Source organism: Coregonus lavaretus (genome assembly GCF_964263955.1).
Source record: "Coregonus lavaretus genome assembly, chromosome: 5".
NCBI classification, from domain to species: domain Eukaryota; kingdom Metazoa; phylum Chordata; class Actinopteri; order Salmoniformes; family Salmonidae; genus Coregonus; species Coregonus lavaretus.
Genome location: NC_139992.1, coordinates 11,163,915 through 11,191,539, shown reverse-complemented (window position 1 = coordinate 11,191,539; position 27,625 = coordinate 11,163,915). Strand labels below are relative to the sequence as shown.

The following is a 27,625-nucleotide window of genomic DNA, read 5'->3' as shown; positions in this document are numbered from 1 at the left end:
AAAGCCGGTGTACATTTTTTAAATATCTTTGCAATATCTTTTATAGTGGATGAATGTAGGATGTACATCGGATTCTTACAATATGCATGGTGTCTTTCAGCAATATCGCCAAAAATAATCGTCAAATATTCTCCCTTTATGTCTGACTTGATGCACCACCAGTCAGTGCATTGTGCGCGCGACCCTCGCTCTGTCTAGTTGCGCGCAACAGATGAGAACATGCAAGCGCGCCAAATAGGAAGAACGTTGTGTAGCTAGCTACGTGCTGATCAAATTCGCAGCATAGTAAACAAACCATACCAAAAGCCAGGTAGCTAACTAGATACTGTAAGCTACTAAACTTTAATTTCACTTATGAGGGAGCTTAATCACCAGTTACTTTTCCTGGAACTTCGAGGCAGGACCAGAAATCGATTGGACTAGTAGAAACTTGCCGAACAAGCCAAGGTAAGCGTCAAGTGTTTTGTCTCTCTGCTAGTCTGACTGCTTTGTATCAGCTGCTAAGCCATGTTGCTAGCTAACTAGCTTGCTAACGTTCCCTTGCTAAATAAATAAATCAAGAAAATGTTGTTAGCAAGCTACAGATCATCTCTAGTGGCCAGTTGTTGTCATGGGAACATCCGGCGTGCACTGTTTGTTAGCCAGGAAGGAACAGCAGAGTCAGACAACAACAGACATTTGCATTGGAGCAAACAGTGACAGAAAAAAAAAATCTAATTATTTAGAGGACGTTAGTGCACTAGCTAGTTACACAGGGGATAGGGGGTCATTTGAGACGCAGACAGTGAAAGGGTTCATAACGCCTATTCTGTTGCACGTAAGGTTCAAATTCCGTTTTTACAATACAGCTAGTTAGTTACCCCTTTAAATACGAGTTTCTTCTAATAACACTGCAGTATTGAACAGCAGTCCAGAAGCCACCAATGAATAGGTGAACTCTTGTCTACAACCCTTTCTTCATTCAATACACTACCATAGCTCAGATATCTCACCACACCCACTGTATGCTCACCCCTATGTCTGACCTCCCTGACCTCTCACCCAGTTATTTTGTTCTTCCACCCCCTCCTTCTCCTGTCCCACTAACAGCAATGGACCAGGGTGGTGGTGTGGCGTTGTGGCCTCGCATGGAGCCATTCCTCTTGGGGGCTCTGCAGGTGGCACCCCCTACCAAACTCAGCCTGCACTACCTGCGCAAGATGGCTGCCTACGTGCGCTCACGAGAGGGCTGCTTCCCCATGCTGGGCTGGCTCATGTGGAGGCACATCGCCTGTGGCAAGCTGCAGCTCCCTGAGGACCTGGCCTGGCTCTACTTCGAGACCTTTGACCTGCTGGTTGGTCATCCTGCAGAGGAGAGGCTGGAGTGGGCTGAGAACCTGTCCCAGTGCTCCTCCGCCAGAGAGCTGGACCGCCAGAGGAGCAAGGTGAGCCGTGAGCACACTAGCGACAGGGGGAGGGATGAGAAAAGGGCAGAGACCTGTATGACTATGCCCCCCAGGGATGTGTTGGCAGTTGGACTGTAATAATATCTATCCTGTTGTATCCTGCACTCCTTTTGTTTAGACAGACGTTGACAGGAGTCTGTTCATGATCCTTTTAGGTATTGTTTGTGAGACTGTCCTATGTGAAGTATTGGTTTGTGTTCAGAATCAGATAAAGAGATTTCTCTGTATTTCCCTCTTCTCTATTTTCCAGTTGTGTGTGGACACGCTGCAGTTCCTCCTCTTCCTCTACATTCAGCAGCTGAACCGGGTGTCTCTGCGTACATCTCTGATTGGTGAAGAGTGGCCCAGCCCCCGCTCTCGCTCACCCTCCTCGGACCGCGAGGCAAAGACCAGCTCTCAAAACAAGGTCCTGTTGCTCTATATTGCTTACAGGTTCAACGGCATACTGAGAGTGGAAATGTACATGATCAGGTCTCTCTAACCTATCTCTATACATTATTTAGTTTTCTTTCTTGAAATGCAAAGCAAAACATGATGTTGTAGTAATTGACATTGTAATATAAAAAAGTCCCCTGTAGCTCAGTTGGTAGAGCATGGCGCTTGCAACGCCAGGGTTGTGGGTTCGTTTCCCACGGGGGGCCAGTATGAAAATGTATGCACTCAGTAACTGTAAGTGGATAAGAGCATCTGCTAAATGACCTAAATGTATTAGCTCCCATATCCATGCATTGTATCATTGCTCACAGTCTTTTCACCCTGTTGTTGTGATCAGAACTGGGATGACCAGGCCCACCTGTCCTTCCTCCAGGCCCACCTGTGTGAGCTGCTGGAGCTGCTAGTAGAACCAGGCCAGCTGTCAGGGTCCGGCCAAGCCGTGAAGGACAGCCAGGTCTCTCTGGAGGCTCTACAGGTGAAGGGAGGGAACATAGTATGCATCCCAAATGGCACCCTATTCCCTATATAGTGCACTATATAGGGAAAAGGGTGCAATTTGGGATGCACTCATCCTCAACTATATCTTTCTTGCATAAAACAGTGAAAGGTCCCATAACATGCCCAAAATGTTGCAGTGTTCATTCAGTTTTTACAATACAACAATTTTCCTTTTCAGTAAAGAACAATACAATAAAATATTTTCTCTACAGGGCCTCAGCCTGCTGCTGGAGGGCTCAGTATCCCGCGGCCGGACCGTCCACCCCATCCACAAGCTGCTCTCCAGAGCCCCAATCCAGGCCCAGGCAGGGTACTCCAAACTCAGCCGCTCCTTCTCCCTGCACCCACTGATGGCGTGGCTCAGACAGGCCCTGGTCCCCAACCCCTTTGGGATGTCAACCTGCCTGAGGTCTGGGAAGAAGCTGGCCTGGGCTCAGCAAGGTCGGTTACTACCACCCAAAGTAAACCCTTATGTGGATCATTAATTGATATTTAGATGTCACAGTCAAATAAGGTATGTTAGTATGTTTATAGAAATTAGTGTGTTATCTTGTAACTTTCTAGCTCACCTTTTTCTGTGGGAGATGTGGAGAGCTATCAGGATTGAAGCATGGCTGGCTGTCTGTCTGTGACTGTCTTTTCTGTTTGTTCTCCTGTCCTCCAGTGGAGGGAGCTATGAAGAGAGCTAAGATTGCCCGGAACACCCACATGGCCCCCCCAGGCAGCAAGATGGTGCTGATGTCACAGGTGTTCAGACAGACCCTGGCCAAGGACTCAGACAAGCTAGTGGGAGCTAACGTCAAAATACACCGTTGCAGTGACGCTTTTATCTACCTGCTCTCTCCACTCAGGTGAGGTTCTCTACCCAGAGTCAGACTGGACACTACAGCTTCACCTAAATACAATAACATTTCAATAGAATGATCCCTTTTCTCAGATGAGATGGCATTCCCCGTGGTGTGTGTTTCAGGTCAGTGAGCCTGGACAAGTGTCGTAACAGCACGGTAGTCCTGGGTCCCATCGAGACCAGTATCCACATCCAGAGCTGTGAGAACGTTAAGGTGGTGTGTGTAGCTGGCCGTCTGGCCATAGGGTCCTCCTCCTACTGTACCATCCACGCCCTCACCCCCACCCGGCCCCTACTGCTCCCCGGGAACACTGCTCTCACCCTGGGGCCCTTCCACACACACTACCCCTCCCTGGAGGATCACATGGCCAGTGTAGGTCTAGCTGTGGTGCCCAACGCCTGGGACCAGCCCTTACTGGTGGGAGTGGAGGGTACCACCCCAGACCCTGGATCCTACAGGGTGCTGCCGCCTGCTGAGTTCTGCCCCCTTGTGGTGCCCTTCAGGATGGAGGGGGATACGTGTGAGGTGCCAGGCGGGCTGCCATCGCTGTACCAGAAGACCCATGAGGAGAGGGAGAAGAGTGTACAGGACTGGCAGAAGACAGTGAAGGATGCCCACCTGAACAAGTGGGTCATTAACAAAACTGCTAGATTAATTAGCAATGGAAATTTGACTAGGACTCAGAGAATGGAAACATGAAGTGCTTCCCAGTTTCCATGATCAACTCTTAAACATGTCTGCTGATTTTATAGAGGGTTGTGAGCTCAGGGGGTCTGGTAATGTTTCTCTTGTTGCTCTATTCAGTCAGGCTTCTCTGTTTTCAGGGAGCAGCGGCGTCAGTTCCAGGCCCTGGTGGAGCAGAAGTTCCATGAGTGGCTGTTGGAGTCGGGACACAGGCAGGAGCTGGACAGCCTTATCCCCCCATACATCGCGTCCCAGGACCCCTCGGACAGCGACAGCCTGGAGGCCAGGACCAATGATACCAGACAGGAAGGGACATCTAGACAGGAAGTGGGGCAGACACCTATGCCTTGCTGACCTTTTGGGTTATTGTTGATTTGAGATCCTCATACAAAGCTCTTGCCTTTGCTTCACAGTCAGCTGTTTGTCTCACAGCCACTAGCACCTCTAATCCCTTTGTTTGCCTGCTGTCTGTCCACAGTTCTAGGCAGGATCTGATCTGAGGATCACTAGACTACAGAAGGAGGGTGGCCTGGTATTGACGACTGGCTCTGTTCTAGTCCCCTTCATCCAGACCGTTGCGTTCCCCTTCTCCTGAAGTGTGCACTTGTACACTCCCTCTCATGTATTTTACAACGGTGTGGATGTGCAGGGTAGAGAATCAGGACAAAGCCAGTGGTCCAAGAGCACTTGGGGTACGATAAGAGAGTAGATCTGTGTAGTCTGGTTCTGCAGTAGTTACTGTACCATTTGAAATAATAGGGAATCAGGTTGTGCTGTTAATCCAGAGATTGACATCGTCCAGTATATGGAAAAAATTAATTAATGTATACATCTGATTGTACTGTATGTATGATATTACGTCTTAATATGCCTTTTCTGGTAGCATAGGAGAGAGGGTGTGATGAATTTAAAGGTCTGTGCCTCTTCAATAAATTCCAATGAATTTAGTACCGTCCTAGCCTGAGTGCCAATCTGTTGTGCTATCGTGTCAACTCATTACTACTGTTTCAAAATGTTTGGCTTGACAATGATCAATGGAGTTGGCAAGAGCACAAACAGATGTGGGTCCAGGCTAGTACTTCCCTGGGATGGGTACTTGAAGCCTGTAGTCTTTAGACAGCACCCACCTCTAAGAGGATGGATGACAGGGCACATTAGTGTAATGAGAAGAGAAACATGCCTTTGAGGGAGCAGTTATATTCCATTATATGGGTCAAGGGACAGTGGACCTAAAGCAAAGCTCTGTGTCCTGTTAAAATAAGCCTAGCATGCGTCAGAGGATGCTGATGTGCTAGGTAACCTAAGTCTTTCCATTTCTTGTTAGTCCTCTCCCTTTCTTCAGTGTGGAGAAGGATGGATGAGATTATGTTGTGGTTATTATGTCTTACTGCTGTAGCTTAGTTCTCTGTAACTTGCCTTTCAATTAAATTGCACTATGCTGCCCTATCTACACAGTTACAATGGAATTAATTTGCAATGGTTTGAGCACAATTTTGTTTAGTTCTCAAGTATTCTTTAGACATGAATAAACTATTTGTTTTTTGCTTTGACGTGCCTTTTTATGTGTTGTTGTTGATTAGCGTACTTTCCTAGAGACCCTGTGTATCGACCTCAATTAATGTTTAGTTATACTGTTAGACTAATCACACACCATTACAATTAGCTGTAGCACAGTCAACATGTATAGAGATTACGGCAATGACCTTAAAGGGGCAATCTGCAGTTCAAACAATAAAGTGGCCACCCCACCACTGATTTGGTAAATAGCTGAGGATTGAGGCTGGAGGCAATACAGTGGTTGTTTACAACTACATTGTTTACAAACAAAGGAGTAAAACAAGCTTATATTTGGGGTTTTGATGGGGTAAGACAATTGAACTTAGCTCATGAGCCATTTACAAGTTATATTCTTAGAATCAATGGGTATATGCACTACCGTTCAAAAGTTTGGGGTCACTTAGAAATGTATTTGTTTTTGAAAGAAAAGCCATATCTCAGACTGGCCATCTTAATCTTTTATTGGCCAGTCTGAGATATGGCTTTTTCTTTGCAACTCTGCCTAGAAGGTCAGCATCCCGGAGTTGCCTCTTCACTGTTGATGTTGAGACTGGTGTTTTGCGGGTACTATTAAATGAAGCTGCCAGTTGAGGAACTGTGAGGTGTCTGTTTCTCAAATAATAATATAATAATAATATGCCATTTAGCAGACGCTTTTATCCAAAGCGACTTACAGTCATGTGTGCATACATTTTTACGTATTGGTGGTCCCGGGGATCGAACCCACTACCTTGGCGTTACAAGCGCCGTGCTCTACCAATTGAGCTACAGAGGACCACAATTGTGAGGTATCAAAATTAAAATCTTTACCAAGAGAGAAAAAAAGTGTCATGAATGAGAAGCCAAAAATGGAAATGACTTTGTGCAAGGTTGAGTGAATATAATTGATGCACTGATGAAACCTCAGATGTATAGCTTGTGATGTACATGTGACCTCTAACAGCTTTGAGTGAGCTACAGTAAGCTGTTGTACCTTCACCTACATATGTATTAATGCAACAATATGAAAAACAGACGTTACACATAAAAGGAACCAAGAATGAGAAGATCTAACCCAAATAGCAAACAAATCCACTGCTGTACAATTCAGCTACCAAATACCAAGTACTTTCAAATCTAATGAAATCTCTACTGGCCAAAATAAAGCATTCACCTGGGAACCTCAGGTTTTAGTGCAATTGGATGGACCTTTGACATAAACATTCTCACTGTCGGTTCTTTCTATCAATGGCATTGAACCAGTATCTTTTTTACATTGATCATCTGGGTCATGTTCATTAGGGCATACCTTAGCAAAATGTTTTGCAACAGAAACCAAAAACAAGTGTTCCTTATTGGACAAGTTCAGATCACACTACCTCCCCATTTCCCAGTTTTTCTGCAGTTTCAAGCCTAGAAAACTAGACACTCTAATGTATTTGTCCTCTTGCTCAGTTGAGCACCGGGGCCTCCCACTCCTCTTTCTATTCTGGTTAGAGCCAGTTTGCGCTGTTCTGTGAAGGGAGTAGTACACAGCATTGTACGAGATCTTCAGTTTCTTGGCAATTTCTCACATGGAATAGCCTTCATTTCTCAGATCAAGAATAGACTGACAAGTTTCAGAAGAAAGTTCTTTGTTTCTGGCCATTTTGAGCCTGTAATCGAACCCACAATTGCTGATGCTCCAGATACTCAACTAGTCTCAAGAAGGCCAGTTTTATTGCTTCTTTAATCAGCACAACAGTTTTCAGCTGTGCTAACATAATTGAAAAAGGGTTTTCTAATGATCAATTTGCCTTTTAAAATGAAAAACTTGGATTATCAAACACAACGTGCCATTGGAACACAGGACTGATGGTTGCTGATAATGGGTCTCTGTACGCCTATGTAGATATTCCATTAAAAATCTGCTGTTTCCAGCTACAATAGCCATTTACAACATTAACAATGTCTACACTGTATTTCTGATCAATTTGATGTTATTTTAATGGACAAGAAAATTGCTTTTCTTAAGAAAACAAGGACATTTCTAAGTGACCCCAAACTTTTGAACGGTAGTGTATATCATGAATTTAAAAGTAAACAAATGTGTGTAGCAATCGCAGATTGCCCCTTTAAATGCTCTCTACTTATGAACTAACTTGAAACTTTCCCAAACAAACTGTCTTGGCTCTGTTTGGGCTCATGACATAGCTTGACATTATTTGGCCAATTCAGGGCAAAGGGACTGTGCACTGGTACATCAACTATTTTTAGCTAAGACTGGAGGGGAACAGATATTGCACAATTCACCTCAGAGTCCTTCCTTCCTTTGTCTCTTTTGAACATTCATTGGCCCCAGAGGAGGAATGGAAGAGATTGATTGGCCTGCATACTTAACTGATTTTCTGATTTCCATGCTTCTAAATAGTCTTCTAGTGTAATGGACCTTGCGTCTTTGAAATGTCTGATGTATGCCTCCAAGCACACCCACACACCTTTCTACCCTGCTGTTGTTAGTTGAAGACGTGACTACGCCTGGAGAGAACTTGTGCCACTTCAGGAGCACAATATCCCTCTGCATCTGGGCAGAATTTGGCACATTTGGCAGACTGTTGGCATGAGGTGGTGGGCACAGTGGGCATAGGCTGGGTGGGGGTGAGGGGAGCAGGGTGGCATGCAGGGTGGGTGTGTGTTGTGGTGGGTATGGGGGTCGAGGTGAGTTGGGGGGCATTTCAGCGAGCCAGCAGAGAGGGGGGTCAAAGGGCACTCTCACCATGGTACCATTATGCCGTAATCCCGCTTCGCTTTTCTGGAAAAACTGAATAGCACTAGAATCACTGACTACATTTTACAATCTCATTTTAATGACAAAGCAATTGTTTTCCTCATAGCCGCCACAGTTTATACAACTGGGAGGCTGGTTATATAAAAGGGCTTGGGTGGTAGGACCAGAGACATCCAGCATCCAGCCTTCAGGGGGACCATCAGACCACCGCTATCTATCAAGCCTAGCCCACATACAATGTCCAAAATGGGCAGGGTGAGTAACAGGGTTATAGCCACTTGGCTCTGGACTGCCACCAACTCCATCAGAACAGGTTTTAATGCAGATATGGTGGATAGGACAGGACACTCAGGTTTGCCACAGTGATTGTATGGTGGCAGTAGCACAGCAGCGATTTTTTGTGGTGTTTTTGGTATAGTTATGGGATGGCCCATTTGAATATTTTGTGTCAAACTTGACTGATTTATCCTGCCAGCCATAGTAATAATAGTGTAGTTTTGTGTGATACCATGGCATATACACAGTAAGTGGATGGCACTATTGCCAGACCTCACAGCTCAACCCCATCTGTGAACTGGAATGCTGGTAAAAGCTTGTCAGCACTGATGTCCTACAGACACTAAACCCTCTGCCTGGCCTAAACACAAATGTGATTGGAAATCCAGTCTTCGATTTGGCATTCAAGTGCCATTGAAAATATTTACATTAAAGTTTTCCTGTGCTGGAAAGACTAACTCAAACTGATGAGTTTACCCCCGTCCATGTCTTTTATACTGAACAAAAATATAAACGCAAGATGTAAAGTGTTGGTCCCATGTTTCATGAGCTGAAATAAAAGATCCCAGAAATGTTCCATATGCACAAATTTGTTTACGTCCCTGTTAGTGAGTATTTCTCCTTTGCCAAGATAATCCATCCACCTGACAGGTGTGGCATATCAAGAAGCTGATTAAACAGCATGATCATTACACAGGTGCACCGTGTGCTGGGGACTATAAAAGGCCACTCTAAAATGTGCAGTTTTGTCACACAACACAATGCCACAGATGTCTCAATTTTCTCTACCATAAGTCGCCTCCAACGTCGTTTTAGAGAATTTGGCAGTATGTCCAACTGGCCTCACAACCGCAGACCACGTGTAACCACGCCAGCCCAGGACCTCCACATCTGGCTTCTTTACCTGCAGGATCGTCTGAGACCAGCCACCCGGACAGCTGATGAGTAGTTCTGTCTGGGGAAAAACTCATTCTGATTGGCTGGGCCGGGCTCCCCAGTGGGTGGGTGGGCCTATGCCCTCCCAGGCCCACCCATGGCTACGCCCCTGCCCAGTCATGTGAAATCCATAGATTAGGGCCTAATGAATTTATTTCAATTTACTGATTTCCTTATATGAACTGTAACTCAATAAAATCAATGAAATTGTTGCATGTTCAGTATTAGCTGCAAAGAAACGCATCAGGAATGTGTTGAGTGGATTGACTTGTTCTTTGGTAATCACTAGGCACTGGGAGGGTTGGCGTCAGCTGGATGATTTGAGCAAGGACCACATTACTTAAATATTTTAGGTTGGAAAGAGCCATTAATTGTGTGAAAAGGTACCTACATGTGTCCTACAGTGCAGTCCAGAGCATTTATCAAGCATAAAAACCTAAGGTCAACCCACTCACGCTTTCTTCCAGATTGTCTTTTACGAGGTTAATTTACAGGGTGTCATTATGAGTGTGACAGCAACTGCACAGAACTCCCATTCCTACCCACTGTAACTCCATCCGTGTGGAGAGTGGTGCCTGGGTGGTCTACGAGAGGCCCAACTACATGGGCTACCAGTATGCTGAACTGTCTGAATGGAGTGTACTGTATGTTGTATTAGAAGACATAACACTTCACTTCACTTCAATGCAAGGGGTATGCTATGCAGTGTGTAACTGTAATTGCATAGATCAATAGACAAACCAAGAATAGCTCCTATAGTGATAGCAAAAGCGGTATAAACAGGGCATATGCAGGATAGGCATATTAGGCATCCCAATCCCAATGAGACCAAGCACAGGACAGGACAGTGACAGTTCCCCCCGGTCCTCAGGGCTTGGCCAATGGAGATCAATACCAGCTTATAGCACTGATCACACTGATCGCTATGGGCTGACCTAGTGCTGGCAGGCAGAATCAGACATACACTTCCACTGTAGAATCAATCCATTTTGCAACTTTGACACAACAATGCTGCAGAATATGGTGGTGGATATACTCTATAACACAGGAAGCCATAAACGGTGCAAACAGCAGAAGCAGAGGAAAAAATACAACAGGTAATGTTATAAAAAGAGACGTTTAGTTTCTCACGATGGTCCTTTCAGTTTCGGACTCAAGAGTATAAAAACATTGTAATGGTGATGGATCGGTAGACAAATAGATTTTTAGATCGAACAGAACATCGACAAAAACAGAACAATACTTTACAAACCTTACATCGTAGCCCCCAAAATAAACAACAAGTTGTTGAGTAAGAATCTCATCTCCCTACATATCCCTCTTTCTCTTTCTCTTACCCCACATCCCATCCCCCTTCTTTCCCAATCCCTTGCACTAACCCCTCGCCTCCATCTCCCCTACTACCACCACCCCTCACCCCCATCCCCACCACACCTACCCCTGCAGAACAGTGGGACCCAGTACAAGATGCAGCTGTATGAGAAGGACGACTTTGCGGGCCAGTCCCGGAGACGTACCGTTGGAGGGAGGTGTACTCCTGCAAGGTCCTGGATGGCTGGTGGGTCTTCTACGAGCACTCCAACTACCGCGGACGCCAGTACTTCCTGGATAAGGGAGAGTACAGGAAGCCTGGGGACTGGGGTGCAGTCAGCCCCACTGTCCAGTCCTTCAGAGACTTCACTGAATGATCCTCCTGACCCCAACAACCTCAACCTCTTCTATTATCATACATAATATGGACTTTGAATAACCCTTTTACTATGAGTCCTATCCTATTACTGTGAGTCCTATCCTATTACTATGAGTCCTATCCTATTACTGTGAGTCCTATCCTATTACTATGAGTCCTATCCTATTACTATGAGTCCTATCCTATTACTGTGAGTCCTATCCTATTACTGTGAGTCCTATCCTATTACTGTGAGTCCTATCCTATTACTATGAGTCCTATCCTATTACTGTGAGTCCTATCCTATTACTATGAGTCCTATCCTATTACTATGAGTCCTATCCTATTACTATGAGTCCTATCCTATTACTATGAGTCCTATCCTATTACTGTGAGTCCTATCCTATTACTATGAGTCCTATCCTATTACTGTGAGTCCTATCCTATTACTATGAGTCCTATCCTATGAGTCCTATCCTATTACTGTGAGTCCTATCCTATTACTGTGAGTCCTATCCTATTACTGTGAGTCCTTTGTGACTTTACTGAGGTCTCACCTGAAACAAAAACGTGTCTGGTCAGCATATCTGATATGTTGGGACTTCTTTGTGTGTCTGTGTGAGTGAGTGTGTGGTGCTGGAAAGTAGCATTATTTTGTCCAAAAGGCATGACCTTGAACTGCTGCAATCCAAAGGAAGATGTAACTCAGCCACTGATTCATTTTGGTGCAATACGGAGCAATCTTTTCTGTTGGAATCACCCAAATAACAAGGGAACTAATAAGAGAATGTCACAAACTTCTACAGGTGTCAAGATATCTTATCGATGCTTCACAGTTCCACTGACACAAGTCGACTCAGCCTGCCATTACCAAGTTGAGTTGTCCTCACAAAGAATACTTCTAGCAACCATGTCTCATAGTTATAGAACAGGCTTGAGGCCCACAGTGACAGCGTGAGGGTTGTGATGAGTCCGAAAGGAGAAGCAGTTTCCTCCTCCACCAATCAGAGCCATCATTGTTGACCCGTCAGAGTCATTAGAGTCCAGGAGCTCCGAGCAGAAGGAGTGCAGCATGAGAGGCCAGGGTACAGCAGACTAGAAGAGGGACAGAGAGAGATGGCAGTGAATCCATTTTATATTGTCTGTGTGACTGTGTGCAGTGAAAGCAGGGGTATAATATAACAGGGGTTCGGCAGACTAGGGGAGGATAAGAGATATGGCAGCTGGCACTCAGTGAATCCATTTTGTGTAGCCCATGACAGTGTGTACAGTGAATCCATTTTGTGTGTGTTATCTGTGAGCGTGTGTGCACTACAGTGAATACAGGGATGTAATATAACCGGGTCAACACCTACTCAGTGTCCAGGATCAGCTCCACACTGCCCCCTGTGGTCAGGTCTGTAACAGCAACCCCTGGCACGCCCTCATCCTGCAGCCAAACTCCTCCCACCAACACCAGCCGATTACCAATCACATGGGCACACTGGGAATATCTGGAACGAATGGAGGATGGTGCCAGCGTTAAAACAACCCTTTGATTTAGCAGAACAATATCCTGGGCTCATTTAGAGGAGGACTACGGTGTCTGAAACAACTTATCTGTCCATTAAATTAACTCACTCCATGTTAAAACAATATGCAAAACACAAAGTGACACGATACTGTGAAATCAAGTATCAGCCACTAGACTGTGTTTTCCTGTATCTGAGTTGTTGAAGCTCCACACCTGGGCACTAGAGGGGGTTGGAGCTGCAGTCTCTCCCAGCAGAAGCCTGTGGTGGTGGGCCCCAGTAGGACTGTATCCCCTAGTGGAACACTTCCTCTACCCAAACCTCCACAGATCACCACCCCTCCTTCATATGGACAGGCTGAACTGGAGAAGCGAGGCTCAGGCGCAGTGCCCTCTATAGGAATCTGCAAAAACACTTAGTCAAAGTTCAGTGATATTGTATTTCTTTGGTATAGGCAGCAGTGGAGGCTGCTGAGGGGAGGATGGCTCATAATAATGGCTGGAACGGAGTGAATGGAAAGGCATCAAACCATGTGTTTGATGTATTTGATACCAGTCCACTGATTCCGCTCCTGCCATTACCACGAACCCATCCTCCCCAATTAAGGTTCCACCAACCTCCTGTGGTAGGCAGGCTACGTTCCCCACAGCTAGGTAATATAATGAACAGCAAAGTAAACAAACCCACCTCGGTCCAACGCTGGTCATCAAGACACAGAAAGTGGGCGTCACCCAGTGCATCCTCAGCCTCGTTCCGTCCTCCAAACACAAACAGGAAGTTCTGACCTGTGAGAAAGAGACAGGAGAAGACTGTTGAAGCATTTTTGCCATTAAAACAAAGTTCTATCAGTAATCCCTGCTGCTGACAAACTGACTTTAGATCAACCTGTAAAGGAACCAGAGCATATGAGCGGAGTGGAGCGGGAGCGAGCGTGGAGCGTGAGCGGACGGATTTTGAACAGAGCGCAGAGCGGCATTTTTAAAAGGACGGAGCGTCGCCCTATGTCCCGCTCCAATTTCGCTCGCTCACACCACGAGTCTGAAGCATGCTCAAGCCTGACCCAGAATCCATCTTCTTTCTCGGGAGAGGTTGTGTTTTCTCTAGCAGGAGGTAAGCTTGGCTTCTTATATGGTGTTGAGTAAAGCTTAAACCATGTATTTAGATTGTAGGTAGGTAGTTGTAGTTAGGTATTGTAGGTAGTTTATTTAGGTAGTTATTTAGGTAGTTATTGTAGGTTTCTGTAGGTAATTATTGTAGGTAAGTATTGTTTACGGCGGAGCCCGGCGAAGCACGAGGCTAGCTAGCTAGCGGGTAGCTACTGGTAACGTTTAGCAACGGTGGAGAGTTGTTTCCAATGTTATTTCACGCTTAAGAGTACCTGTAATTAAGCCAGCTAGCTACCTACCATTCAGCCGTTTTTCTAACCTCATTATCTGAGCCATCAACGTTAGGTAGTTAGTAGCTACTGTACTTAATTACACCTACTGATTGCAGAAGACAAATGTCAGCTGGCGTCGGGTAAGTTTGGCTTTATACATAGCTTGGGCTTTGTCGAGTAAGGCTTAATTATGTATTTAGATTGCAGTTAGGTATTGTAGGTAGGCCCGCAGCACGAAGCTAGCTAGCTAGCCGTTTTTCAAACAAAGTCAACACAGTAGCCATTGCTAGCTAGCCAACACGACCAGCTAACTGTACTGTAGCAGCTAAATACAATATATTTGTGCTAGCTAGCCAACGTTTAATTTTTGCTGCGTTATGAAAGGAACTAGACACGGACACGAATTATCTGTTTAGTGTGTTAACACACTATTGGTAGTTTGTTGTAACCAAGTATTGGTGCTAAACTGTGTGTTATTGGATGCTAGCATGCTAGTTAGCTATGGCGTCATAGTTAGGCATCGTGGGCTGTTGTGGGTAGTTATTGTAGGTTAGCATTGTTTTCGGCGGTGCCGGGTGTAGCACGAAGCTAGCTAGCTAGCCGTTTTTCAAACAAAGTCAACACAGTAGCCATTGCTAGCTAGCCAACACGACCAGCTAACTGTACTGTAGCAGCTAAATACAATATACTTGTGCTAGCTAGCCAACGTTTAATTATTGCTGCGTTATGAAAGGAACTAGACACGGACACGAATTATCTGTTTAGTGTGTTAACACACTATTGGTAGTTTGTTGTAACCAAGTATTGGTGCTAAACTGTGTGTTATTGGATGCTAGCATGCTAGTTAGCTATGGTGTCATAGTTAGGCATCATGGGCTGTTGTGGGTAGTTATTGTAGGTTAGCATTGTTTTCGGCGGTGCCGGGTGTAGCACGAAGCTAGCTAGCTAGCCGTTTTTCAAACAAAGTCAACACAGTAGCCATTGCTAGCTAGCCAACACGACCAGCTAACTGTACTGTAGCAGCTAAATACAATATATTTGTGCTAGCTAGCCAACGTTTAATTATTGCTGCGTTATGAAAGGAACTAGACACGGACACGAATTATCTGTTTAGTGTGTTAACACACTATTGGTAGTTTGTTGTAACCAAGTATTGGTGCTAAACTGTGTGTTATTGGATGCTAGCATGCTAGTTAGCTATGGTGTCATAGTTAGCTAGATGAATAAAGTAAGTTGAGTCTATTCCTTGAAACATTGAACCGCTGTAGTTCACAACAATTCTAATTTCTAAAAGTGGAAGTTGGGAGAGTTTTTGTTCGGGTGGTTCAGTGAAACAATTATAGTTTCTGAGGTGGAAGTTTTGGTGAGGGAGGCCCTACTCTCTCCTTTCCCAGATGTTTAGTTCATTTCATTCCGATCTCCTCTGCATTATTGTAGCCATTTGCTACAGCCTGTCAACTATGCCTCTGCCTATCCCTGTTCTCTCCTCTCCGCACAGGCTACACAAACGCCTCACACCGCGTGGCTGCTGCCTCTCTAACCTGGTGGTCCCTGCACGCACCCCACACCTGGAGTTCCAGGTCTCAGGCAGCCTCTGGAACTGCCGTTCTGCTGCCAACAAAGCTGACTTCATCCCAGCCTATGCTAACCTCCAGTCCCTCGACTTCCTGGCGCTGACGGAAACATGGATTACCACTGAAAACACTGCTACTCCTACTGCTCTCTCCTCGTCTGACCATGTGTTCTCGCATACCCCGAGAGCATCTGGTCAGAGGGCTGGTGGCACAGGAATCCTCATCTCTCCCAAGTGGACATTCTCAATTTTTCCCCTAACCCATCTGTCTATCTCCTCATTTGAATTCCATGCTGTCACAGTCACTAGCCCATTTAAGCTTAATATCCTTGTCATCTATCGCCCTCCAGGTTCCCTTGGAGAGTTCATCAATGAGCTTGACGCCTTGATAAGTTCCTTTCCTGAGGATGGCTCACCCCTCACAGTTTTGGGGGATTTCAACCTCCCTACGTCTACATTTGACTCATTTCTCTCTGCCTCCTTCTTTCCACTCCTCTCCTCTTTTGACCTCACCCTCTCACCGTCCCCCCCTACTCACAAGGCAGGCAATACGCTTGACCTCATCTTTACTAGATGCTGCTCTTCTACTAATCTCACTGCAACTCCCCTCCATGTCTCCGACCACTACTTTGTTTCCTTTTCTCTCTCGCTCTCCTCCAACACTACTCACTCTGCCCCTACACAGATGGTAATGCGCCGCCGCAACCTTCGCTCTCTCTCTCCCACTACTCTCCTATCATCTCTTCCCTCTGCTCAATCCTTCTCCCTCCAATCTCCTGATTCTGCCTCCTCAACCCTCCTCTCCTCCCTTTCTGCATCCTTTGACTCTCTGTGTCCCCTATCCTCCCGGCCGGCTCGGTCCTCCCCTCCAGCTCCGTGGCTTGATGACTCATTGCGAGCTCACAGAACAGAGCTCCGGGCAGCGGAGCGGAAATGGAAGAAAACTAAACTCCCTGCCGACCTGGCATCTTTTCACTCCCTCCTCTCTACATTTTCTTCATCTGTTTCTGCTGCTAAGGCCACTTTCTACCACTCTAAATTCCAAGCATCTGCCTCTAACCCTAGGAAGCTCTTTGCCACATTCTCCTCCCTGCTGAATCCCCCCCCCTCCCCCTCCTCTCTCTCTGTGGATGACTTCGTCAACCACTTTGAAAAGAAGGTTGACGACATCCGATCCTCGTTTGTTAAGTCTAATGACACTGCTGGTCCTACTCACACTGCCCTACCCTATGCTTTGACTTCTTTCTCCCCTCTCTCTCCAGATAAAATCCTGCGACTTGTGACTGCAGGCCGCCCAACAACCTGCCCGCTTGACCCCATCCCCTCCTCTCTTCTCCAGACCATCTCCGGTGACCTTCTCCCCTACCTCACCTCGCTGATCAACTCATCCTTGACCGCTGGCTATGTCCCTTCCGTCTTCAAGAGAGCGAGAGTTGCACCCCTTCTCAAAAAACCAACACTCGATCCCACTGATGTCAACAACTACAGACCAGTATCCCTTCTTTCTTTTCTTTCCAAAACTATTGAGCGTGCCGTCTTTAGCCAACTCTCTTGCTATCTCTCTCAGAATGACCTTCTTGATCCAAACCAGTCAGGTTTCAGGACTGGTCATTCAACTGAGACTGCTCTTCTCTGTGTCACGGAGGCTCTCCGCACTGCTAAAGTTAACTCTCTCTCCTCTGCTCTTGTCCTTCTAGACCTGTCTGCTGCCTTTGATACTGTGAACCATCAGATCCTCCTCTCCACCCTCTCCGAGCTGGGCATCTCCGGCGCGGCTCACTCCTGGATTGCGTCCTACCTGACCGGTCGCTCCTACCAAGTGGCGTGGCGAGAAGCTGTCTCCGCACCACGTGCTCTCACCACTGGTGTCCCCCAGGGCTCAGTTCTAGGCCCTCTCCTATTCTCCCTATACACCAAGTCACTTGGCTCTGTCATATCCTCACATGGCCTCTCCTATCATTGCTACGCTGACGATACACAACTAATCTTCTCCTTTCCCCCTTCTGATAACCAGGTGGCGAATCGCATCTCTGCATGTCTGGCAGACATATCAGTATGGATGACGGATCACCACCTCAAGCTGAACCCTGGCAAGACGGAGCTGCTCTTCCTCCCGGGGAAGGACTGCCCGTTCCATGATCTCGCCATCACGGTTGACAACTCCGTTGTGTCCTCCTCCCAGAGTGCGAAGAGCCTTGGCGTGACCCTGGACAACACCCTGTCGTTCTCCGCTAACATCAAGGCGGTGACCCGATCCTGCAGGTTCATGCTCTACAACATTCGGAGAGTACGACCCTGCCTTACACAGGAAGCGGCACAGGTCCTAATCCAGGCACTTGTCATCTCCCGTCTGGATTACTGCAACTCGCTGTTGGCTGGCCTCCCTGCCTGTGCCATTAAACCCCTACAACTCATCCAGAATGCCGCAGCCCGTCTGGTGTTCAACCTTCCCAAGTTCTCTCACGTCACCCCCCTCCTCCGCACACTCCACTGGCTTCCAGTTGAAGCTCGCATCCGTTACAAGACCATGGTGCTTGCCTATGGAGCAGTGAGGGGAACGGCACCTCCGTACCTTCAGGCTCTGATCAGTCCCTACACCCAAACGAGGGCATTGCGTTCATCCACCTCTGGCCTGCTGGCTCCCCTTCCTCTGCGGAAGCATAGTTCCCGCTCAGCCCAGTCAAAACAGTTCGCTGCTCTGGCACCCCAATGGTGGAACAAGCTCCCTCACGACGCCAGGACAGCGGAGTCACTCACCACCTTCCGGAGACATTTGAAACCCCACCTCTAAGGAATACCTGGGATAGGATAAAGTAATCCTTCTACCCCCCCCCCCCCCCCCAAAAAAAAAATAATAATATATATATAGGGTGAATGCACCAATTTGTAAGTCGCTCTGGATAAGAGCGTCTGCTAAATGACGTAAATGTGCCCTTGAGCAAGGCACTTAACCCTAATTGCTCCTGTAAGTCGCTCTGGATAAGAGCGTCTGCTAAATGACTAAAATGTAAAATGTAAATGTAAATCTGTTTAATTTAATTTGTGTCGTCCATGAATTTGTATTTTATAGAGCGAGAGGAGCAGCAGCAGCAACAAGAGAAAAGGGTTGAGGAATTCAAAAGTTTATTCACTGCACGCAAAGGCCCAACCATAACAAGGGAGAGAAAAAGAGAGCTGGATGTAGCATTTTTTGAAATGATTTTCATGGACTATGAACCGCTGAGTAAAGGAGAACGCGAAGGTATGCAACACTTCGCCAGCGCAGCTCAACCGGGCTACACCCCCCCAAGAAAAAAAAAAAAAAAAAAAAAACTATGATAAATCAGTACTTTACTTTGTCAAATTTACATCTGAGATGCCCCATTCACATGCTTCAGCTGGCGATCAAAAACGCCTTTAACGAGCACGACAACATTAATAGGCTGTTAGTGAAAGTCGGGCACCTGGTGAAAAGTGTACGCAAGAGCACAGAGGAAACCGACCAATTAGGTGTCCGCCCCACAAATGCCTGCGCCATTCGATGGAGCAGCCAGCTGCGGATGATTCAGTCGTTCATCCGGTTGTTCCAAAAAGACCCGTTATGGCAAAACAAACTCAAGTCTAATGTTGCTAACATCACCCTGAATCAAGTACGGCAGCTGACGCACCTTGTCAGTGTGCTGACACCACTAGCAGATCTCACAGACAAAATGCAGAAGGAGCTGGGGAACCTGGGGATGATCCTCCCTGCTGTCACAGAAATCAAATCCCTGCTCACCGATTACACTCACGCTGCACTTCCAATGGGCATCGCTGCTTTTGCAGAAACATTGGCAAACAACGTGTCAATTCGCTATGGAATATACTATACTGATTAACATCTCATTTTTGCTTCAGTGTTAGATCCCCGTTTCAAGACAGAATGGATAATCCGAGATGAGTCTGTATGCAACAAATTCGGGGAGATAAAGTAAGGCTGTGGTTTAAGCTAAAAGTGAAATACATGCAGATTTTGTTCCTTTTTTGGAGTGAGCGGGGGGCGATTTGAGTGGAGCGCGATGCAAACTGCGTTGAGCGCTGAGCGATAATGAGCGGACTGGCCTGATGTGGCTTTGAGCGGGGGGAGCGGAGGGGTGAACAGCTCCGTGAGCGAGGAGCTGAGATTCTCACCGCTCCACTCCGCTCATATGCTCTGAAAGGAACTCACCTTTGTGCCTCAGCACGGTCGCAGTGTGCCTCCATCTTGGTTTAGGCAGGTTGCCAGTGCAGCTCATCTTCAAGGAGAGCCTCACTGAGGCCTGGTTGTCAGGTGCAACCGGGTCAGGCAGGTCACAAGGGTCATAGCTCACTCTGAAAAGGGTTCTGATTGGGTGGAGTGGGGAGGAGCTGCCACCAAACACCACAGCTCCCCACCGAGGGACAGATGTTACAGAGTCATACAGTTGGACACCTGGGAGGAGAACAGAACCTGATCAGGAACAACTCCGGGCCCTTTAGCCTATACCTACAGCCAAGAGTTTATCCCAGTGATGTAAAACTCTGAGCCCTAATAGTACCCCAGTCAGATCCATTCAGCCCTCTAGCCCCAGTCAGATCCATTCAGCCCTCTAGCCCCAGTCAGATCCATTCAGCCCTCTAGCCCCAGTCAGATCCATTCAGCCCTCTAGCCCCAGTCAGATCCATTCAGCCCTCTAGCCCCAGTCAGATCCATTCAGCCCTCTAGCCCCAGTCAGATCCATTTACCCTCTAGCCCCAGTCAGATCCATTTACCCTCTAGCCCCAGTCAGATCCATTCAGCCCTCTAGCCCCAGTCAGATCCATTCAGCCCTCTAGCCCCAGTCAGATCCATTCAGCCCTCTAGCCCCAGTCAGATCCATTCAGCCCTCTAGCCCCAGTCAGATCCATTCAGCCCTCTAGCCCCAGTCAGATCCATTCAGCCCTCTAGCCCCAGTCAGATCCATTCAGCCCTCTAGCCCCAGTCAGATCCATTCAGCCCTCTAGCCCCAGTCAGATCCATTCAGCCCTCTAGCCCCAGTCAGATCCATTTACCCTCTAGCCCCAGTCAGATCCATTTACCCTCTAGCCCCAGTCAGATCCATTCAGCCCTCTAGCCCCAGTCAGATCCATTCAGCCCTCTAGCCCCAGTCAGATCCATTCAGCCCTCTAGCCCCAGTCAAATCCATTCAGCCCTCTAGCCCCAGTCAGATCCATTCAGCCCTCTAGCCCCAGTCAGATCCATTCAGCCCTCTAGCCCCAGTCAGATCCATTCAGCCCTCTAGCCCCAGTCAGATCCATTCAGCCCTCTAGCCCCAGTCAGATCCATTCAGCCCTCTAGCCCCAGTCAGATCCATTTACCCTCTAGCCCCAGTCAGATCCATTTACCCTCTAGCCCCAGTCAGATCCATTTACCCTCTAGCCCCAGTCAGATCCATTCAGCCCTCTAGCCCCAGTCAGATCCATTCAGCCCTCTAGCCCCAGTCAGATCCATTCAGCCCTCTAGCCCCAGTCAAATCCATTCAGCCCTCTAGCCCCAGTCAAATCCATTCAGCCCTCTAGCCCCAGTCAGATCCATTCAGCCCTCTAGCCCCAGTCAAATCCATTCAGCCCTCTAGCCCCAGTCAGATCCATTCAGCCCTCTAGCCCCAGTCAGATCCATTCAGCCCTCTAGCCCCAGTCAGATCCATTCAGCCCTCTAGCCCCAGTCAGATCCATTCAGCCCTCTAGCCCCAGTCAGATCCATTCAGCCCTCTAGCCCCAGTCAAATCCATTCAGCCCTCTAGCCCCAGTCAAATCCATTCAGCCCTCTAGCCCCAGTCAGATCCATTCAGCCCTCTAGCCCCAGTCAGATCCATTCAGCCCTCTAGCCCCAGTCAGATCCATTCAGCCCTCTAGCCCCAGTCAGATCCATTCAGCCCTCTAGCCCCAGTCAGATCCATTCAGCCCTCTAGCCCCAGTCAGATCCATTCAGCCCTCTAGCCCCAGTCAAATCCATTCAGCCCTCTAGCCCCAGTCAGATCCATTTACCCTCTAGCCCCAGTCAGATCCATTCAGCCCTCTAGCCCCAGTCAGATCCATTCAGCCCTCTAGCCCCAGTCAGATCCATTCAGCCCTCTAGCCCCAGTCAGATCCATTCAGCCCTCTAGCCCCAGTCAGATCCATTCAGCCCTCTAGCCCCAGTCAGATCCATTCAGCCCTCTAGCCCCAGTCAGATCCATTCAGCCCTCTAGCCCCAGTCAGATCCATTCAGCCCTCTAGCCCCAGTCAGATCCATTCAGCCCTCTAGCCCCAGTCAGATCCATTCAGCCCTCTAGCCCCAGTCAGATCCATTCAGCCCTCTAGCCCCAGTCAGATCCATTCAGCCCTCTAGCCCCAGTCAAATCCATTCAGCCCTCTAGCCCCAGTCAGATCCATTCAGCCCTCTAGCCCCAGTCAGATCCATTCAGCCCTCTAGCCCCAGTCAGATCCATTCAGCCCTCTAGCCCCAGTCAGATCCATTCAGCCCTCTAGCCCCAGTCAGATCCATTCAGCCCTCTAGCCCCAGTCAGATCCATTCAGCCCTCTAGCCCCAGTCAAATCCATTCAGCCCTCTAGCCCCAGTCAGATCCATTTACCCTCTAGCCCCAGTCAGATCCATTCAGCCCTCTAGCCCCAGTCAGATCCATTCAGCCCTCTAGCCCCAGTCAGATCCATTCAGCCCTCTAGCCCCAGTCAGATCCATTCAGCCCTCTAGCCCCAGTCAGATCCATTCAGCCCTCTAGCCCCAGTCAGATCCATTCAGCCCTCTAGCCCCAGTCAGATCCATTCAGCCCTCTAGCCCCAGTCAGATCCATTCAGCCCTCTAGCCCCAGTCAGATCCATTCAGCCCTCTAGCCCCAGTCAGATCCATTCAGCCCTCTAGCCCCAGTCAGATCCATTCAGCCCTCTTACCCCAGTCTATGGATGACTCCACACAAACACATCTCCAGCCACCATTGGCTCTGATGAAGACCCTGGCTGCAGCCTGTCTACCCCCTCTGCCTGAACCCCCACTGAGCAGCACCAGCCCAGGACCCAGGAGGGTAGAGGCCATCCCAAGACCCTCCACACACAGCTCCCCAGGCATGGGCGTCACCACTAGGGAGAGAGGACTCAGCGCCGACCTCGGGGGAGGGATAGGAGACACTATGGGGGGTAGATACAGGGGAGGACACGTCAGACATCCAGTATTCTCTGTGATGATACTGGCATTAGTGTTGAATAAAATGAAAAGACAGAATGGAGAATAAATGGTTGAAGTTTACTTTAGGTGGCACTAAAATATCTGTATTAAATAGATACTTTATTGTAATGTCAAACAGCAGCAGAGAAAAGACACAAATACTATACAAGACAAAAACATGGTAATTCCATAGGTAGGTACTGTACATTGTAACTACAGTGTGGTGAGTAACCACATACCTGTTGGAGGGCTGAGCAGAGCCTGGCTGCTCAGGGAGACTTTGGAGGCAGTGGAGATGAAGTAGTGAGAGCACTTCTAGTTCCACTCCTGAAATGAAGACAAAAAGAGACATGGAAAATACGATCCAAATACTTTTTATATGACAGTTTCCTATACTGTGTATCTCTCTGATGAGTTGAGACAGAAGTACATCTGGATGGTTGTTGGACAAGCTATTGACTGGGTAGTCAGGACCGATTAGATTAGAGTAACTCACCTCAAACTCATCAAATGGTTCCAGGCTCTCAACTCTACATCTTGCCTTCTCTGGAACCAGACCCAGGTAAAACTCATTAATATATCAGACACACACACTGCTCCCAGCCCTGGAGATAGAACAGAGCACACACGCACACACGCACACACACACTTAATAACACTTGAAACAGTAACTTTCAGAAAGAGAGAGCCAATCAGCCATACGTGCCATGGGTTGTTACTAATAACGGCAGCCTTGCACCGGGCAACATCTGGGAAGTCCAGCTCAAACTCCACCACCCCCTCCCATCTCCCCTCTGCGCGCAGACGGAAATACAGGGAGTCAAACCCCGCTCCCAGAGACCACACCTGGAGACAGAGTTTGTGTTATGTTTGGCATGCCAATGACCATAGGATTTGGCAAAACAGCAAAAACAGACCTTGGAGCAGGCTAACCTTACCTGTCTCCTGGGGCAGCTTTCTGTCACCTGCAGAAACTGCTTGACACAGTGGTCTACAGCTCTCCAACGTACATAGTAACCCCATAGTAACCCCTGCACCAGACATACAGTAGAAACACAAACACATAAACAAATATATAGAGGCAGGTCATTCTAACTATACAAATCTATTGAGAGTGTGTGTGTGCACATGTTATGTTTCTATCTTACCGACCTGTTGATGAGAGGGGCTCTCCTAGACCCCTTACTTCCAACCAGGAAGTAACCCTGAGCTACAGCAGACACCTTACTGAGCACACCGCTGTCATTGGTCCCCTGCAGCTGACACAGCAACAACACAACACAATACTGTCACAACAGTATAATGACATGTAGCTAGTAGCCACAAACTCACAGTGTCCACATTACAGACAGACTAATGAACAGAAAGGGCACTTGCATAACAACAGTTCTTACATGGCTATATCATTGATATTATTGCTATACTATTATTGCTACAGTAATATTATTGCAGTTACTGCATTAGATGTAAAGTCAAATAGCAGAACATACCGCAGCATCTCTCCCCTGATTTTGCTTTTTTTTTGTTGGTTACTCGCATTATCAGAACAGCTGTCAATGAATTAGCTAACCTTATTCGTTTATTCATTGACACATGTGCAGTTCTTCTCTCATCAATGTTATTGGAAGAGAGGAGCACCTATTGATTATTTAACTTACGTCACCTGAAATTAAATAAATAAGTTGATGGCTTCAGGAGCTAGCCTCATGGTTTATACAGATACATAGATGGAAGTGTATCAAACATGTTCCTGTATTTTCATTGCGCAGCCTTGTCACGTGACGCCAGAGCTAGAACAATGATGGTTAGTTATACAAATCTTTGGTGACGCTTAGGTTCTCTCGGCCTGAAAAGAGTACAGTTATGTTGATCAAACCTCTACTGCGCCTTCCTGTGGTACGGAGGGAAATGTGCCTTCTTTGTGCAATGTCAGATCAGATACTTCTATGTAGGGCATTATAACCTCTGGCAAAACACTAAATAAAGTTTTTGATAAATTAACTGTGACCTTACCTATCTATGACATGTTGACATAAGAGAAAGGTAATGTATTGTGCTGTGCTTTTTTGCCAACCATAAAATCTGATCATAGACTGTGAACAATTTGGATGAATCCAAAAATGACATCATCCCATTGTTTCCTATGAGAATGCTCAGTGGAGCATTTGAAGATCAGGAAGTGTATTTTCAGCGTGTCACCATCTTGCTACATGGAGGAGTTTTTGGAAACATTGCATGTGCAATTTGATATACTCTAGGAAGTGATGTCGCAGGCTAGCTCAGTGCTGCCTGTAGAAAGGCAGAGGGCTCTGCTTTATGACCAATAACAAGTGGTGCGATGGGGGAAAATACAGGAACTTGCGAGCTTCTGCTCTCCCGACTTGGAATACTTGGTCATCAAATGTTGCCCTTTTTTACCTTCAGAGAGAGTTCTCAGGGACTATTGCCACGGCTGTGTACATCCCATCCAAAGCCGACACCAAAAATGCTCTCAAAGATTGGACCCTGAACAAACTGGAGACCGCGTACCTGGAGGCAGCATTCATTGTCGCGGGGGACTTTAACCAGCCCTGGGACTGAACTCCTCCCTATGCAACTGGGTCCTGGACTTCCTGATGGGCCGCCCCCAGGTGGTGAAGGTAGGCAACAACACCTCCTCCACAATGATCCTCAACATGGGGGCCCCACAAGGGTGCTTCCTCAGTCCCCTCCTGTACTCCTTGTATACCCACGACTGCATGGCTTCACACTATTTCAACTCCATCATCAAGTTTGCTGAAGAAACGACAGTAGTAGTCCTGATTACCAACAACAGGGAGCAGGTAGGAACTCTGATGTTGTGGTGCCAGGTAAACAACCTCTCCCACAATGTCAGCAAAGCAAAGGAGCTGATTGTGGACTTCAGGAGGTACTAGGCTGGGAACGTCCCCATCCTCATCAATGGGGCCGCCGTGGAGACGGTCAAAAACTTCAAGTTCCTTGGTGTACACATCTCCGAGGAGCTGAAATGGTCAAAGGAGGCACGACAGCGACTCTTTAACCTCAGGTGGCTAAAAAAAATTGGCCTGTCCCCGAGTGCCCTCACAGTGTTCTACAGGAGGACCTTCGAGAACATACTGTCGGGCTGCATCACAGCCTAGTACGGCAACTCCACCGCCGCTGAATGCAAGGCACTACAGAGGGTGGTACGCTCAGCCAAACGAACCATTGGGTGCACACTGCCTGCCCTCCAGGACCCCTACAACACCAGGTGTCGCAAGAAGGCCAAGAAGATCATCAGGGACCTGAGCCACTGCCTGTCCTGAGCCACTGCCTGTTCTCCCCACTTCCATCACTCAGACACAGGCAGTACAGGAGCATCATGGCTCCCCACAGCCCCCAAATAGCCACCCTTTACCTTGATGACAGCTTTGCATACTCTTGGCATTCTCTCAACCAGCTTCACCTGGAATGCTTTTCCAACAGTCTTGAAGGAGTTCCCACATATGCTTTTCCTTCAATCTGCGGTCCGAATCATCCCAAACCATCACAATTGGGTTGAGGTCGGGGGATTGTGGAGACCAGGTCATCTGATGCAGCACTCCATCACTCTCCTTCTTGGTAAAATATCCCTTACACAGCCTGGAGGTGTGTTGGGTCATTGTCCTGTTGAAAAACAAATGATATAGTCCCACTAAGCCCAAAGCAGATGGGATGGTGTATCGCTGCAGAATGCTGTGGTAGCCATGCTGGTTAAGTGTGCCTTGAATTCTAAATAAATCACAGACAGTATCACCAGCAAAGCACCCCCACACCATAACACCTCCTCCTCCATGCTTTACGGTGGGAAATACACATGCGGAGATCATCCGTTCACCCACACCGCGTCTCACAAAGACATGGCGGTTTGAACCAAAAATCTCAAATTTGGACTCCAGACCAAAGGACACATTTCCACCGATCTAATGTTCATTGCTCGTGTTTCTTGGCCCAAGCAAGTCTCTTCTTCTTATTGGTGTCCTTTAGTAGTGGTTTCTTTGCAGCAATTCGACCATGAAGGCCTAATTCACACAGTCTCCTCTGAACAGTTGATGTTGAGATGTGTCTGTTACTTGAACTCTGTGAAGCATTTATTTGGGCTGAAAGGCTGGTAACTCTAATGAACTTATCCTCTGCAGCAGAGGGCACTCTTGGTCTTCCATTCTTATGGCGGTCCTCATGAGAGCCAGTTTCATCATAGCGCTTGATGGTTTTTGCGACTGCACTGGAAGAAACTTTCAAAGTTCTTGACATTTTCCGGATTGACGGACCTTCATGTCTTAAAGTAATGATGGGCTGTTGTTTCTCTTTGCTTATTTGAGCTGTTCTTGCCATAATATGGACTTGGTCTTTTACCAAATAGGGCTATCTTCTGTATACCCCCTCTACCTTGTAACAACGCAACTGATTGGCTCAAACGCATTAAGAAGGAAAGAAATTCCACAAATTAACTTTTAAGAAGGCACACCTGTTAATTGAAATGCATTCCAGGTGACTACCTCATGAAGCTGGTTGAGAGAATGCCAAGAGTGTGCAAAGCTGTCATCAAGGCAAAGGGTGGCTATTTGAAGAATCTCAAATATAAAATATATTTTCATTTGTTTAATACTCTTTTGGTTACTACATGATTTCCATATGTGTTATTTAATAGTTTTGACGTCTTCACTATTATTCTACAATGTATAAAATAGTAAAAATAAAGAAAAACCCTTGAATGAGTAGGTGTTCTAAAACTTTTGACTGGTAGTGTACATCTGGTGAAATATAAGTAATTATTTGTACCATGATTGTGTTCGATTTGTTTTTATAGACAGATATCCACGAATATTGACCACGAAGATCGCCATTTCCCCATTTACTATAATTTCCCCATT

General features: G+C 47.2%; 3 protein-coding genes across 3 annotated transcripts; 2 read left to right on the top strand and 1 right to left on the bottom strand.

Moving 5' to 3' along the window:
• Positions 1–209: 209 nt before the first annotated feature.
• Positions 210–5,458, top strand: tbccd1 (TBCC domain containing 1). The gene is made up of 8 exons (XM_084161910.1): positions 210–447; positions 1,090–1,424; positions 1,696–1,851; positions 2,218–2,355; positions 2,591–2,819; positions 3,043–3,229; positions 3,349–3,852; positions 4,051–5,458. Exons 2-8 carry the CDS (start codon positions 1,092–1,094, stop codon positions 4,262–4,264), a joined length of 1,761 nt encoding a protein of 586 aa, XP_084018036.1. The 5' UTR covers positions 210–447; positions 1,090–1,091; the 3' UTR covers positions 4,265–5,458.
• A 3,001-nt stretch (positions 5,459–8,459) lies between these two features.
• Positions 8,460–11,113, top strand: LOC311128805 (gamma-crystallin S-like; the record flags this gene model as incomplete). The annotated part of the gene is made up of 3 exons (XM_084161038.1): positions 8,460–8,468; positions 9,942–10,064; positions 10,907–11,113. The coding sequence occupies 3 exons, from the start codon at positions 8,460–8,462 to the stop codon at positions 11,111–11,113; spliced, it is 339 nt and encodes a 112-aa protein (XP_084017164.1).
• Positions 10,524–25,279, bottom strand: lcmt2 (leucine carboxyl methyltransferase 2; the record flags this gene model as incomplete). The annotated part of the gene is given in 15 exon segments (XM_084161037.1): positions 10,524–12,186; position 12,189; positions 12,450–12,587; positions 12,821–13,008; positions 13,293–13,390; positions 19,743–19,985; positions 22,463–22,696; positions 22,973–23,048; positions 23,052–23,060; positions 23,230–23,313; positions 23,315–23,338; positions 23,436–23,579; positions 23,672–23,764; positions 23,882–23,992; positions 25,256–25,279. Coding segments are annotated over 15 exon segments (1,638 nt in total). The 3' UTR covers positions 10,524–12,015.
• Positions 25,280–27,625: the final 2,346 nt, after the last annotated feature.